Genomic DNA, 16,901 nt, shown 5'->3' with positions numbered 1-16,901 from the left:
AGCCAAATATTTTCTGAGGTGGTACTTCTTGAGTAGGCCTAACTGTTCAGCTAAAGCTATGCACAGCTCAAAAACGAGGCAGTTTTATTTCTAATAAGAATATTTATTATTGTCAGCCCCTTTTTATACAGTGTAAAAACCCAGTTTGAACATTAACACTGCACTGTGCTGCTTACATACAGGTAATTAAAAAACTTGAATAATGATTAAATGAAAATGTATTGCACCTAAAAGTGTAATAAAAAATGTACTTAAAGATTAAATGGAAATGTATTGTACTTAAAAGTTAAATAAAAACTGTACTGTACTTAAATGTTAAGTAAAAAAATGTAAAAAAGTACTTACTTGATTAAAAAACACAGCAAGAGAAAGCTGCAAGAGAAAACCAAGACAGACCTAATCAACCAAAAAACGAGCTGAAAAGAAAATATGATCGCGTTAGTTGAGCTATATGTGCGATGGGCGCTGCCATCTTAGTTTGTGCCGCTGTTCAGAGAATCGGATCTGTTGGATTTACAACACGTGAATTCATCCACTTCTCCCGAAATACATGAAAGTAAGTGGCCGGTGAACTGGGAGAAGAATAGAGTAAACTTTAAAGTTACTTACACAATGTGTTTCTGATATGAATAAAACATGTCATCTAATTATAATGGAAAGGATTATTATTGCGGTTTCCATAGACATCAGTGTGTAACTCAAAATGTATTGTTTTTTATTACTCATGTGAATTTAAATGACTGAAACCTAAAATAAACGTTATGTGGTTGAAAACACCGAAGAGTTAATATAAATATATGACAAGCGCTGAGCGTAAGCACATTTGAATTTAGCAGTTGATCACGTGATGCACTAACCGCTCTGGTCGCACCGCTGTGATCGTACGTGCGAAATTCAGTGATTCCTCTGCGAATCAGTGCTCTAGTTCCCATTCGAAAGGGAAGATTGATTTATACAACATGTGTTTTCAGTGCTGGTGTGGGCCGCACAGGCTGCTTCATCGTGATCGACGCTATGCTAGAACGCATCAAGCACGAGAAGACGGTAGACATCTATGGTCATGTGACCCTCATGCGCTCCCAGAGGAACTACATGGTGCAGACGGAAGACCAGTACAGCTTCATCCACGATGCCCTTCTGGAGGCCGTCGCCTGTGGGAACACGGAGGTGGCGGCACGAAGCCTCTTCTCCTACATCCAGAAGCTGGCGCAGGTGGAGGCCGGAGAGCACGTCAGCGGCATGGAACTGGAGTTTAAGGTAACCAGAAGACATTGCAATTAGGGAACACCAAAGATAGAGTCTTGTTGTGTGCAACTAGCCAAGCAAAAGTAGTCCTCGCCTCTAATTGCAACTCATCAGACGATATGCTCTGGTAGGTGTTGATCTGGAGGGTGCAAGGTAATCGAATGTGCCACACAGGACAGTTAATAACACTCTGGCTCTCTTGGGGGCATGTTTTGTTACAGAGGATGCAGATGTGAAAATTAAGCTCTAGTTGTGACAGAGACGACTGAAAGTTGTAGCTCAGTTGAAGACGGACAGAGAGGGATTCTGGGAAGGGTAATTAACACCCGATGAAGGAGAAGCGATGCGTTCGCTAATGAGCAGACGGGGATTGTGGGTTCCATTTGGCAACTTAAACACTCCTGCAAGTTTCTGGCCTCGAAGACCTTGAAAAGCTTTTACTTCTTTTCTGTGTTTCTATTTCCTCTTTCAGGCTTTGTCACTCATTCTGTGTCTCTTTCTTTAGCCTGGAACAAAGTAATGCTCACCAGCTCAGGGAGCAAAGTCGGGCACTAGCGGTAACGAGGTTGCAAAGCAATTAGTTGAGCAATAGGTCCAGGTGGTATCATCAAGGTGGTGCCATTGCTATTTTCTAAATCTCAATTAGGGATGTCCAATTTGTGAATGAATGAGTTGGTTCATTTTAAAGGAATCGTCAAACTGCTTAGTAAAAGGTCTGAATTGGTTTTCCAATTGGTTAGAATCAGTTCCTCACATAAATCCTTGTGGCAAGATAATTGGGTTGTGGTATGCATTTCTAGCCAGAAAATCAGATAGCGGCATGCTGATCTATCAGGCTAATCGGCTAGAGGTGTGATAAGATGGCACACTAACCAGTTAGTGGTTTGCTAGTCTGGAAGGTAAAAGAGCAGCATGCACTAATAAGGTAACTAGTTAGCTAGCAAGCTAGCTGTTAATTTGACCATTTGTAGGTTCTGTTATGTAATCAGTTAAATGAAAAGATATTTATTATCATATTTACGTGGAAGGAGAGGATTCAACAGGGATAGATTATTTCCCAACGGCAGTATGAGAGATGACTTTATGTAAGTGTTAATAAGGTGCCTGAGTAATTGGGCTAACCATATCACAAACCACTTTTAAACTCGACGCGGACAGCTAAACCAGCCAGCTAAAGTGTGTGTGCGTGCTTATTATTTCAAGAGCTGGGTTCATGGCTGCCGCTTCCCACCGGAATGCCTCATGCCCTTCCAGGTCCGTCTTTGAAAGCTACTCAAAGACTCAAAGGAAAGACAAACAGCCAGTGGCCACCTCTGAAAGAAAGAGAGAAAGACTAGGCCTGGAGCAGGAGCTGAATGGATTTATATCGGGGCAAAGGCATTACCTGGCAGAACATAGGAGAGAGAGAGAGTGAGCGAGAACAAGGCACAGTTTCTAGATGTGCCAGGCTCGTCCAGTTAAAAGGAGACAATCTTTCCAGACAACTGACCTAGAAACGGAGAAGAATTGCGGGTACTGTGGCTTGGTTGATGCTAATTGATGGTTACAAGCTCTAATTTGGATCATGACATGAGAGTACAAGGTGCATGTGTGCGTACAAAATGGTGGTGTCCTGTCACAATGTTGAAGCGGCATCCTAAAAGTGACATTGACCCATTTTGCCGATTGTCACCAAAGTTTTGCTTGACTTTCCAGTTTTTTCGGAGCTCGGTTTCATGCCACCTGATGGAAGAAAAATGTTTGTTTTTTTTGTTAATTATAACAGCAATGAGCAATGACAGGTTCCTGCAACCACAAGTAAACTGGGTCATCCAGTCTTGCCCGTCTGAAACAAACAGGTGGAGTGGAAAAAAAATAGAGCCATTAGACCAAAAATAAAAAGTCAGAATGGTTAAACGAGTGTCTAAGATTCCCATGCGGCCGGCCGTGCTCTTCAAGCTTAAATATCAGTGTTGGAAATTGGCTCAATTTAATTCTCATGTTTGTCTCTCTCTCTTCCCACAGCGTTTGGCGAACTCCAAAGCCCACACGTCCAGATTCATAAGTGCCAATCTGCCATGCAACAAATTTAAAAACCGCCTGGTCAACATCATGCCGTACGAGACCACTCGAGTGTGCCTGCAGCCAATCAGAGGGCTGGAAGGGTCCGACTATATCAACTCCAGCTTTATCGACGGATACAGGTACGCCGACGGTGGCCTCAGCAACCGGAAGTCAACCGGAATTCTGCTGCATTTAATTCATTGGGATTGACTTTCTCTTTCCTTTAGACAACAAAAGGCGTATATAGCCACACAGGGCCCATTAGCGGAGACCACCGAGGACTTCTGGAGGATGTTGTGGGAGAACAACTCCACCATTGTGGTGATGCTGACCAAACTGAGGGAGATGGGCCGAGTGAGTGTTGCTCTTCTTCAAGGCCAGCGGATTTTGGCTTCCGGATGATGTCATTTAATTGTGCTTTGACGTGTTTTCGCAGGAAAAGTGTCACCAGTATTGGCCGGCGGAGCGCTCGGCTAGATATCAGTACTTTGTGGTGGATCCCATGGCGGAGTACAACATGCCACAGTACATTCTCAGAGAGTTTAAAGTGACGGATGCCCGGGTGAGTCCTGAAAAATACGTAGTATTTACATGGTAAACAATTTGTTTTTTATGTTGGAAATAAATATTTTATAAGAAAATACGATTTCAGTCCATCTAATTAAAAATTTCATGTTTAATTGAACTATCACTTGCTATTTCTTTATAATTATTAGTGAAATTTACTTGCAATTTCTCAGTGAAAATTGTTTCAAAGTAGATCCTACAACAAATTTTTCAGTGAATACCATGGTATTTTGGACATTTACCATGGTGTATCATAGTATATGAATTTCAGTACCATGGTATATGTCAAAGTACCATAGTATTACCATCTGATCCCATTACTCTTCCATGGTACTCATGTAGTATTTTTGTTAAGAAGGTTATTTTCAAGAATATCATGGTATATGTCCACAAAAAAACTCAGTATTACCATGGTACCATGTTTGAAATCATTTAAATAACATGGTACATTGACATTGTCATACTAAATATTACTATACTCACGTACCATGGTACCATCCAAGGCACAACAAAGGATATCATAGTGTTTCCTTGGAATCTTTTGGGCAAAACATGGTAATATTGTGGTGGTATGTTCATATATATACCATGGTACGGAAAGATTATCCTATTCATATACCATGGTATTTACATGATAGGCACTTGCAAAGAATGTGGGATGTATGTGTAAAAAAATATGGTAAATCGTGGTAAAAACATGGTAAATCGTGGTAAAAACATGGTAAATCGTGATAAAAACATGGTAAATCATGGTAAATCGTGATATAATTATGGTAAATCATGGTAAAAACATGGTAAATCATGGTAAAAACATGGTAAATCATGGTAAATCGTGGTAAAAACATGGTAAAGCCATAGTATTTTGTGTATAGTTCTAAATAATTGCTGCATTTTAATTGATTCATATATATAAATTGCACATTTTTGCCGATTATACAGTATGAAGTGTTTTAGGAGAAAACGACACGGTGAAACTTTCTTCTGTATCTACACTGAGTCAAAATGTCAGTAGCCATATTATAATTGTGCTTTCCATGAGTCTCAGACGTAGGAAAAAATATCCCATCAGCTGACCGTTATCAGAAGCTCTCACTGAACGACTAGAGCCCTCATCAGTCGAGTGTCTTTCCAGCAAACCGCTAATGCCAAACACTCTGACTGTCAGCGTACGTGCGGACGCGCGCCCGAGACGAAATGAGCATCCCGAGCGTCGCTCACTCCAGCCAAGCACTTTAATTGTGATTGAATCATCCAGACAGACTCTCCAGTAATCAGCCTGCAGAGCGAGGCCCGCCGGATCAATGAGAACTTTAATCAGAGCCGACTGGTGGAGGCGGGGCCCGGACTGGGGCATGATGGGAGGATGCACGTATTTAATCACACGATTGGACACACACCGCTCGGCCTGTAGGTTGTGCGCGCACAATTCGGTTCGGCCTCGTTTTCTTTCACCCTTCGTGTTTGGCACTGCTTGTTTCAGTTGATCAGAAGAGAAAGAGGAAGGACTCAATCAGGCCTGGCCGACACTGGTATAAAAAAACTGTTGACAACATTCAGTATATACAGTCAAACCAAAATTTATTCAGACACCTTCATCATTTCTCACATTATCACAGTTTATTCGCTATAGTTCAGAAAATTGTTCAATTAACTCAGTTGATATTTGACTGGTTTTGTCCATCCTTCTGTTAGACTGTCTCACACATGAATTATGTTGAATATCTGTCAGCTGTTAAATTTATCTACACAATTAGATAATACCAGTTTAGCTCAACCAATCACCAAGCAATGCTTCATTTTGTTCAGTCTGTGTGTAAAAAGAGCATTAGCAATTAAAGAAAAAACACGTTTTTGAATAATTTTTGGTCCCAAATTTGTATAAATGTTACTGGTAGTCACTGCATGAGGAATTTTGGGGTATAATATGTTACAGTTTACTTACATAAATGAACTATAGTGTCCTGCACACACTGATAACTGAATAATTTTTTGATTTGACTGAATATAATATTGATGTTTATGCGTTTGTTCTGGAAGCAAGCATATAAATCAATTAGAAGAGCCATTATTTTGTAGAGTAGAGTTCAAAATAATTGGTGCGAGTTTAATTGGTTTACTCGTTTGATAATTGGCGGATGTTTTAATGAACAAAAGGAAAATTCATTGGATTAATCGAAACCTGTAGTTCGAACACAAGCAAAAAACGCCCAGCCTAGGAAACAGAAATGTAGAGGAAATGGACAAGTGCTCCATGATCCAAGAAGCCCGTGATTAAGTTGGGACTCGGCCGGTTTGATCCGTCAGCCTCTCTTCACTGCAGGGATGAGTGAATATTTCCAGCCCCTTCTGCACCATTTAATTGTGCCTCGTTCTGCCTGAGCTTCCCTTCGATTGCTTGCTTTCTCGGGAACCAGGCCTCATCCGTCGCCGGGTGTCTTTGCTCTCCTCTCATCCGTCAGTGCCGGAGCCGCGGGGTTTCTCCAAACCTCGAGTCGCGCCATCGATCACCCGTCCGGATCACTCCATTTAGCAGCGTCTCCACGAGACGACGCTCGTCACGGCGGACGCACCATCGATTTCCCTTATCCCAGAGTTATTCCAGCCAAAGAGGAGAGAAAAAAACAACAAAAAGAGGCAGAAGGGTGTGGAGTCGGCTCAGATCGGAGAGGAGATGTTCGCCGTAGCTTCTCCCGTATCTGTTGTGCCTGTCAGCGTCCGTCGGGATTGACTGATTCGGGATTACGGTTGAGTTACATAAACAGATGGGACTCGTCTTGACGGTAACGTATCTGTGTTTGTTTGTTCTCTCGCTCACAGGACGGCCAGTCCAGGACCGTACGGCAGTTCCAGTTCACTGATTGGCCGGAGCAAGGCGTTCCCAAATCCGGAGAGGGATTCATTGACTTTATTGGCCAGGTGCATAAAACTAAGGAGCAGTTTGGTCAGGACGGGCCCATTTCTGTCCACTGCAGGTGAGAACACACACACACACACACATAATCTAACAGCAGCGCATCCTATTAAATCAAGGCTTTTAGGCAAGCTTTGAAGGCTCGTTCACACAAAGAACGATAGATATGTTAGCATCCACGCCAACACACCATATTGTTCTGTTTATTCTTTTATGTTAGATGCGATTAATCGGTTTGTGGACTCTGCTATTCATTTATATTTATAACAATTTTTAGAACTATATATTTTATTGTTATGTTATCATTCCATAAAGCATATATATATATATATATAATTTTATATCATATATGTAAACTTGTGCTGTCAAATCGATTAATTAAAAGTTTGATTATGTAATATTTGACAACACTAATATAAATATATGATACAAGATTTTTATAGTAACTAAACAAAAAAACTAAACACATTTACTCAAAATAATATAAACGTCAACTGAAATAAAATATATATATATATATATATATTAGGGCTGTCAAAAGATTAATCACGATTAATCGCATCCAAAATAAAAGTTTGTATTTAAATAATATATGTGTGTGTACTGTGTATAATTAAATTTGTATATATAAATACACACACATGCTTGTATATATTTAAGAAAAATGTGTAATTTATATATATAAAAAATATATTTATATATAATATAAATTATATATAAATATATACTGTATATGTATGCAAATATTTCTTAAATATATACATGCATGTGTGTGTATTTATATATACAATATAATTATACACAGTACACACACATATATTTTGTAAACACAAACTTTTATTTTGGATGCGATTAATCGCGATTAATCTTTTGACAGCCCTAAATATATATAAAAAACAAGTTTTCATTTCCATTTAGTTTAATTTCATATACTGAAAAGCTAAAAGTAAACCTGAAATAAAAAGCAATAAAAAACTACATAGATATTTTTTTAAAAGTATTAAAAATGACAAAACCCCACAACAAAATAACAAAAAATGTATACAAACAGAAAATATTTAAACCCAATTTATAATATTAATAAAATCTAAAATAGTATTTTAACAATACTAAAATAACATTTATATACACCGTATTTTCCGAAATAAGTCGTCGCATCCGACTAATAAAATTATTCAGAAATATTTTTTTTTAAATAACGGTAAATAAAATGAAACATTTACAAAAATTATAATCATTTTAAATATATATTTTAGTTTCCCTCACTGACCGACAAAGTTAACGGTATTCAGAACAAAATAGGAATGAAACATAGAAGTATAAAACAAGCATAAATTATAGCGGTGTACTATAGTGTAGTTTTTATTTACATTTAATTAAAGCAAAAGCGGCATGTGTGAAAGTCGTTAACTAGACGCTTGAAACTATTGCTGGTAATAAACACACACTAGCACACGTGTTGGCGCGGGACGGCTGCGTTCATCATGAGTACAGTAAGAGCACACAGATCATCAGACATGATGCATGATTTGAGCAGCGACTGAAGCGTCCTCCTCCGTTTAACAAGCCAACCGTTACTCTTCTGAAGACGACGCAGTCCAGACGCACATAAATCACGGCCGTCCCGCGAGCCTCTGTTCCTGATGCCTGTTAAACAGCGCTTGTGTTCAGAGAAGACTGACGGACAGAGAAACTGTGCTCGACTTCCAGTCTGTGCAAATAACAGGTTGATTTCATAGAGAGAGAGAGAGAGAGAGATTTACATTTAAACATTTAAATTATTTTCATTTTATATTTTCATATGTGTATGTGTGTGTGTGTGTGTGTGTGTGTGTGTGTGTGTGTGTGTGTGTGTGTGTGTGTGTGTGTGTGTGTATGAGTGTGTGTGTGTGTATGAGTGTGTGTAACTGTACGTCAGTGTGAATGTATGTGAGTTTGTGTGAGTGAGTGTGTGTACGTCAGTGTAAGTGACTGTGTGTGAGTGTGTGCGTCAGTGTGAGTGTGTGTGTGTGTGTGTGTGTTTATGTCAGTGTCAGTGTGTGTGAGTGAGTGAGTGAGTGAGTGAGTGAGTGTGTGTGTGTTCAGATTAGCTGTTGCACTGGTATTGTACACACTGTGTTTGCCGCTGTAACTCTCACTCCTCTGAGGATCCTGTCGTTCGTCAGCGCTGCTGTTTCACTCACACACTCCAGACGCAGTGATCGCTCTCACCTGTTCCTGCACTCTCATACACATCACTTACACACATCTGTGTTTACACAGCTGCAGGAGTCTTCACTGGCCTTTCATCATCCGTCCATCTCTCTCTCTCTCTCTCTCTCACTCACTCTCTCACTCTCTCTCTCTCTCTCTCTCTCTCTCCCTCGCTCTCTCTCTCGCTCGCTCTCTCTCTTTCTCTCTCGCTCTCTCTCTCTCTCTCTCTCTCTCTCTCTCTCTCTCTCTCACTCACTCTCTCTCTCGCTCTCTCTCTCCCTCGCTCTCTCTCTCACTCTCTCTCTCGCTCGCTCTCTCTTTCTCTCTCGCTCTCTCTCTCTCTCTCGCTCGCTCTCTCTCTCACTCTCGCTCTCTCTCTCGCTCGCTCTCGCTCTCTATCACTCTCTCTCTCACTCTCGCTCTCTCTCTCGCTCGCTCTCGCTCTCTATTACTCTCTCTCTCACTCTCGCTCTCTCTCTCTCTCTCTCTCTCTTTCTCACTCTCTCACTCTCTCTCGCTCTCCCTCTCTCTCGCTCTCTCTCTCTCTCCGCATCTCCATCAAAGAGACGACTTCATGGTCATCATGGCGTTTTTTGGTTCTTTTTGGATCAGCACTGCATCACACAACAAAAAATCTTTCTAAATCAATCTTGTTTTCCAGTGAAAATATCTCAGCATCATTAAAACGAGTCATATTTACTTGAGAAGCAAAACTGCATGAGAAATCAAGACTTCGAGAATGTATTTCGCTTGATTTTGCTTATCTCGGGTTTTTTCGTGCAAGTGAATTTCACAAACACTAACAAAGAAACGGCAAGAAACTCAATGAATTAAACACTTGAAAACATTCTCCAACAATATTTTACAACTTCGAAAAATCTTTTTTTACAGTGTAGAAAAGATTAAGCATACTTTTACTTAAAATAAGGCGGGGAAAAATTGCAAGAATAATACATAAACACTGAATTCAAATGGTAATTATTACATGAATTCAAATCAATCAGATTTCCACCTTTTGTGTTTCGCGATGGTTTTCAGTGTCGTCCATTTCTCTAATCTTCTCTCCTCACTCTCTCCTCTCCATCCATCTCTCCCCCAGATTTGATATCTAATAGAGCCACATGGTTTTGTCATTAATTGCATGATTACGTACACTGAATGGAAGTGTAAATCCCCTCATTCACTGCTCCTTCACGCCTGTCAGATTTGAAAGTCTATCTATTTAACCAGCGCTTCGGTGAAGTCTGAGAGCCAAGAGAGACACTTCTTTCTTTCTTTTCCTTTCCTCTGCCCCCTTTCTGTAGGATTCTAGCATCGTGGACGGACAGGACCGTCAAAAGCATTTTGTTTTCCTGACAGTCACTGTCGTGGGAGTCCAAACTGGCTTTTCATTAGATTCCCGAACCCTTGCGTCATCGCAACGCCGCGCTGTGATTGGCTCCGTGGTCGCTCGGCCTCCCTCCCCACTTTTCCAAGCCATTTTGTCACTTTCAATCTTGCCAAAGTGGAGGCAAAGGGAAAAATAAGCCCGTTGTCATATCAATTATTGTTGGCTTGGTGAAATCGCTCGGTGCCAAAGCAGCTTATGAAGGCAGCCTTGAAGAATCAGACTTAGGACGCCTCCTATTTCAAGCGCTGTCACAGCGAGAGCAGCTTAGCATGTGTGCGCTCGTTCACACCAAACGCCTGTGATTTATTCTATCGCTCTGCTGTTTATGTAGATGGCGATAAGGTGAACTCTTCAAATAATGTAGCATGCAGTATATATATATATATATGCAATATCTGTATCCCACAATGCACTTCCTGATTTATTATGTGGTCAGACAAAATTTACTTATATTTTTTACTTATATTGTTTTTTTTTTTTTTTTTTTTTATATTTATTATTGTATTATTTTTACTTATTATGTGTTTATTTATAGATCATTTAAAAAAGTATATAAAATGATTAAAGTCCAAAAAAAGTATTTTGGTTAATTTTTAATTTTTCAAATTTCCTTATTATTTGTTATTTATTGTGTAGTTATTTTTATCATTATTCATTTTATTTATTATTTAATTATGTTTAAAATGTTGATTTAAAAGCACAAAAAATATATATTTCTGATATCTTAACTGGATGCAATTTAGTGAGGTCATGTGACAACAATACTGCATACTATTTCACATATTATTAATTTTTAAAAAATAGTGTAACACTTTATCTTAAGGTGACGTAGTTACACGTTACTACATACAGTTACTATAGTAATAACAGTAAATTGTGCATAGTTACAAGTAACTAACCCTAAGCCAAACCCTAACCACAACTCTATAGTAAGTACACGTAATTATTCAATATTGCTCAATACTTATCTGAGTAAGTGCAATGTAACTACGCCACCAAAAGTTGTCGGTGTAAATTAATGCAATATAGCAGTATGCTAATATCCCGTTCCAAACACATATTTGCACCTAAAATAAGATAGATCAATAGTAAGAAAAGTAGAAAATAAATAAACACAATTCAAATGTTATGCAATTCTGTTTGTAAGTAAATGCATCTTGTCTCAATGATATTTCCACTGGAAAACCGATCATGAAAATGATTTTTGCAGAAAATATTTCTCATGTGACAACATACTGTTTGATATGGAAGCTTGTTTCCGCCACAGAATAAAACATTTTAAAAGATAATTGCGACTTTTTAGCTCACAATTGCGAGTTTACATCTTGCAATTCTGACTTTATTTCTCAGAATTGCGAGATATAAAGTCAGAATTGCATGAAAAAGTCGCAATTGCATCTTATAAACTCACAATTCTGAGAAATAAAGTCCAATTGTAAGGAAAAAAAGATGGCCTTTTTTTTCTCACCTCAGAATAGTTTATATCTCACAATTCTGACTTTATAACACGCAATTGCGACTTTATATCATGCAATTATGACTTTATATCTCCCAATTGCGACTTTATTTCTCAGAATTGCGACTTTATATCTCACAATTGCGACTTTATTTCTCAGAATTGCGACTTTATATCTCACAATTGCGACTTTATTTCTCAGAATTGCGACTTTATATCTCCCAATTGCTACTTTATTTCTCAGAATTGCGACTTTATTTCTCAGAATTGCGACTTTATATCTCCCAATTGCTACTTTATTTCTCAGAATTGCGACTTTATTTCTCAGAATTGCGACTTTATATCTCACAATTGCGACTTTATTTCTCAGAATTGCGACTTTCTTATTATTCTGACTTCATATCTCCCAATTGCGACTATATTTCTCAGAATTGCGACTTTATATCTCACAATTGCGACTTTATATCTCACAATTGCGACTTTATATCTCACAATTGCGACTTTATTTCTCACAATTGCGACTTTATTTCTCAGAATTGCGACTTTCTCACTATTCTGACTTCATATCTCCCAATTGCGACTTTATTTCTCAGAATTGCGACTTTCTTATTATTCTGACTTCATATCTCCCAATTGCGACTTCATATCTCCCAATTGCGACTTTATATCTCACAATTGCGACTTTATATCTCACAATTGCGACTTTATATCTCACAATTGCGACTTTATTTCTCAGAATTGCGACTTTATTTCTCAGAATTGCGACTTTCTCACTATTCTGACTTCATATCTCGCAATTCTGAGAAAAAGTCACAATTCTGACTTGATAAATCGCAATTGTGAGAAAAAAAGTCAGAATTGTGAGATAAAAAGTCGCAATTATTATTATTTATTATTCAGTGGCAGAAAGAAGCTTCCATAGTTTGACGCCGATGATTACCTTTCAGAAAGATATTAGCAGTTACATTAACAAACTATACATGTTTTCCTCAACGCAGTGCCGGTGTGGGACGGACCGGGGTCTTCATCACGCTAAGCATCGTGCTGGAGCGAATGCGTTACGAGGGTGTGGTGGACATCTTCCAAACGGTCAAAATGTTGAGAACGCAACGGCCAGCAATGGTGCAAACAGAGGTGAGAGTCTAAAGCTTCTGTTTTAATGCAGATCGCCTTGTTTAATAGTCGAACGGCTGGCGATTCGAAGTTACAGCGAGCTTTAATGCTGACGTCTTTGCATTTTCCTCCACAGGACGAGTACCAGTTTTGCTATCAGGCGGCTCTGGAGTACCTTGGAAGTTTTGATCACTATGCAACGTAAAAAGCCATTTTTGTTCCCCCCTGCCCCACAATCCCCCTCCCCCCAACAGCCTCCTGAGCCATAAAAACTTGCTTGAAAACATGAAACGATGACAACTATACAAAATTCATAAAAAAAAAGATTTCAACGAATCGTCTTTTGGAACCAATCAAAACATGTCGTGAGAAACCCCAATCGGACAGCAACACTGGAGAAGCGCAAACGGATCCCAAACACTTCTACGTCCCAAGCTCATGATGGAGGAACCAAACGTTTTGGCTCAGGCTGGAGGGTGGGAATGATGTCGGCGTCGGACCACTAACCTTACCTCAAGTGTTCTGATGTGGAGGACAAACATAGTTTCTTTCCAAACTAACTCTGTGAACAAAAAGACATCAAATTAAGGAAAAGTTGGTGCGACACTACATGCCCACAAATAAACTAACACCGATAGATGATGAGTACCTAAATGGTTGGGGAATTGGTTGGTTGGTTGGCATCTGAAATCCTTCCTTGTTTACTAAAACGGACATCTGTCAGTCTAGCGGTGGACATCAGTGACGTCTTCAAGAGTGTATTCAATGGAGTCGTTGGAGGAATGGTACAAACAAGACTTATTTTGCCGCTCACGTCTTGGATTCAAGCCTCTCCTTGTGACATGTTGCCATTCGGACAAAATTGGGAGCCACTTTAGAGCAATTCGAGGCGAACCGTTCATCCACTTGAGAAAGTAACCCTCCTTTTGAAACCACTGGAGCTGACAAGAGTCGCCAAACACGTCTTGAGGCATTCAAGGAAATGGTTGAAACCTAATCGCATCCCGTAAACGCATCCGTTTCTTTAGTGCATTCAAGGACATGCTAGCAAACTTTTCTACCAATGTAGCTCCATGTCCGTCGTCTTGAGAGCCAATGGGAGCTTGAACTATTGGGTCAAATGGAGATTAGGAGCAGAGGAACCACCACTGAAGTCTCGAGTTTCTTTGGCAACTACAACCGTGACTGGTCTCTCCGGTGACGTACACCATGTGTTTGGCGCACTGGATACGTCTTGTACGTCCCCGGTGAACAACGTTCATTGCCATCGTTTCAACCAACTTTTTATCTTAGAACTATGTTTTTTTGGTTTCGTTTTGCTCTTGATACCAAACATGCTGCTTTCGCTCCATTATGCTGTACGTGTACATGTGAAGAGTCCGATTTAACGGATGGAAGTGTGCGATAGTGAGATTACGTGTGTTGGTCCCACCTCTCAATCCATTTCCTTATGCCCCAACGCTCGCCCAGGATGAGACCCAACTTTATTTCATCATCACCATCGTCATCAAAACAACCCATTCCTGGATACTTTGGGATTTCTTTTCGGGGAGGTGATTCTTCAATGGATTTTGGCTAACGAAGAGCAAGAAACGGGCTTGTATTTGCGTCATGAAATTGCGGTACAACTATCTTGTGAATCTGTTGTTGTAGGTGGGACTGTTTTACGCGCTCATGCATATGCGTATGAGGGGGGAGGGGTCTCCTCTCCGCAGTCAGAGCTGATTGGTTGTTCTGGAGAATGCTTGAACTCATTGGTGAGAGAATGAAAGGAGCCGTGTGTAATCTTATTTCCAAAAAGCCTTATTCTTGTAACATCATAGGGAAAAGAAAATACATTACTGTTGTATTATTTTGACTATTATCTCCTTGCTTAACAAACTTTTGATTTACTACTTGGTTTAGTGTTTGTTTTTTTTAACAGAGACCGTACTCATTTTTTTTAAATTAGCAAGAAAAATAATGCTCATTTTGCTCATATTATGTTAAAAGACATTCTATTTTTTCACTGTAGAAATGCTACGTGAGATGTGTTTGTGTGCATGTATACATAGACGAATGGGACATGAATGTATACATACACACTCACAATATATTTAAATGCAGAATATATAGATGTATCCAAATCTTCATATGAATAGCCTTTTTTCTTTTTTGAAGTGGGCACTCATTTTTATACCACCATGAAATTATTGCGTGTATGAAATCATGAATGACTTTTTATTGATTTTCTTTGTTTTTATTTCTTAAAAGAGTTTGGGAAATGCGTTTTCAGAAATGCAGAGATTTCCCATAAATCATTGCGTGGGAGAACTTTGACTTCCTGTTGCCTAATAATGAAGGATGGATTACGATTTTCAATTCTATTGTTATTCATCAATAGTACTAGTATTAACTGAAGTATTACTTTTATAAAAGATGTAGAACTGGTTTGCTAAATATTGAATTGAACAAAAAAAAATACAATAAACTGTACTTTCCAAATTTTACTAAAAAAAAAAACTAAAAAAAACTCTAATTTTGTTACAACCCATTGTTGTGAAAGCTTTCATTCTTTGGCATCTTTTATGTTTTGTTTAGTTTTTTTACTTTTTTTAAACCACCAAATGTTTGATCGTTTGTTAGATATCAACTATGATCCTAAATATAATGCCTGTAAATAAACAAATATATATTATATGTATTTGTATAATTTGACCCACAAGATTTATGTCTTTGAACAATACTGAGATAAACAAACAACAAAAAAAAAGTTTATGCTAATGGAAACCTTCCACAGTTTTGAAAGAAGCTTTGTCTCACGCTAACAGCTCTGTTTATCTCTCTTCCCTTCATTCCTCTTTTTTTTCCCCCTGATCCATTTGTTCATTTATTTTTTTTCCCCCAACTCTTCACTTTTTATTCTTATCTTAGCCTCCACACACTGCAGTCCAGTGGTGAGAGAAATCACAGCGCTTCTCCTTCTCCAATGAGACTTACTGGATCCTACTGGTCTCAAAAATAAGACTTGGCTTTCTCCAAGCAAAATATAATTTCTCATTGAAATGTTTCATGAGATTCACCTCAAAATGAATCCCGTTTTAAGCCTAAAGCAGTAATCATTTTGTGTTTTTCTCATTTTGAGTGAGATTCGGATGAAGAAGGGCTAGTGTGCCCAGTGCCTATAAAATGCCATATGAACAGCGAGAGCGAATTGCCTTGAATTGGTAGCGTGTTTGGTGATTAGCTTCACGTCATTATCGCTAGTATAAAGACACGCCCTCTCTCTCACCACTGCCTCTGTGCTCCATCTTTTATTTAAATTGGTAGTTCATTGCAAAGCTCTAGAAGTTTACAGATGCATGCCATGTTTCGTTCATTTGGGGTTTTTTTACTCTGAGGATTTTCCGTTAAGGGACGAAGTACGAGAGAACTTGGAAATTTCAACGCTGCCTTTTAAACTGTTGGGAGTTTTGTGTGTTTCTAAACGAACTTTTCCTCGGGAGGGAGAACGCGATGGACACTCGTACGATTGGACTTATCGGACTGATCTCCAACATCTACGACGGCAGAGGTGCTCAGAAGTTTGCCCTGACGCAAAGGACGTTGGACCTTTTGACAACGGGAGCCAATTGATTAGCGTGCAAAATAATGAAGAACCAATATTCAAAAGTGAACGTATTAATACCATGGCCAACAAAAATAGAAGAAAAAAAAAAGCCAAACTCGAACGTGAAAACAGTTTTCTTTGTACGAAGGCCAAGTGCTATCGCTTTCAAACTGTTACTTCTGACGGACACAATAACTGGTTTGAAACCACTGTGTATGTAGATATGTTGACTTTGTATTAAAGAACTGTTGTCTGAAAACGATGGTGTGCCTCATATTTCGTCTGGAAACATTCAGTTAATATTAAGTCACATCTAGCAACATGTTTGCATTACATTTTCACAAGATCATTGGAATTTCATTAGCTCGGTTTGACAAGGCAGATGGCGAAATTA

At 39.0% G+C, this 16,901-nt stretch overlaps 1 protein-coding gene across 13 annotated transcripts in view; it reads left to right on the top strand.

Annotated features, from left to right (window-relative positions):
• The window catches only part of ptprsa (protein tyrosine phosphatase receptor type Sa), a 215,315-nt gene extending 199,114 nt beyond the window's left edge, over positions 1 to 16,201 (top strand). For all 13 annotated transcript variants that reach the window (XM_081383767.1, XM_081383772.1, XM_081383770.1 and 10 more), the window contains 7 exons: positions 972 to 1,257; positions 3,250 to 3,428; positions 3,516 to 3,642; positions 3,725 to 3,850; positions 6,673 to 6,827; positions 12,804 to 12,939; positions 13,055 to 16,201. In XM_081383767.1, the coding sequence (XP_081239893.1) occupies positions 972 to 1,257; positions 3,250 to 3,428; positions 3,516 to 3,642; positions 3,725 to 3,850; positions 6,673 to 6,827; positions 12,804 to 12,939; positions 13,055 to 13,123 (1,078 nt within the window). In that variant the 3' untranslated portion in view covers positions 13,124 to 16,201. The remainder of the gene's footprint in view (positions 1 to 971; positions 1,258 to 3,249; positions 3,429 to 3,515; positions 3,643 to 3,724; positions 3,851 to 6,672; positions 6,828 to 12,803; positions 12,940 to 13,054) is intronic.
• The last annotated feature ends 700 nt before the right edge of the window (positions 16,202 to 16,901 follow it).

The sequence above is a fragment of the Scardinius erythrophthalmus genome, assembly GCF_964197995.2.
Source record: "Scardinius erythrophthalmus genome assembly, chromosome: 14".
In the NCBI taxonomy this organism is placed as follows: domain Eukaryota; kingdom Metazoa; phylum Chordata; class Actinopteri; order Cypriniformes; family Leuciscidae; genus Scardinius; species Scardinius erythrophthalmus.
This window is presented reverse-complemented; position numbering and strand designations above follow the sequence as displayed.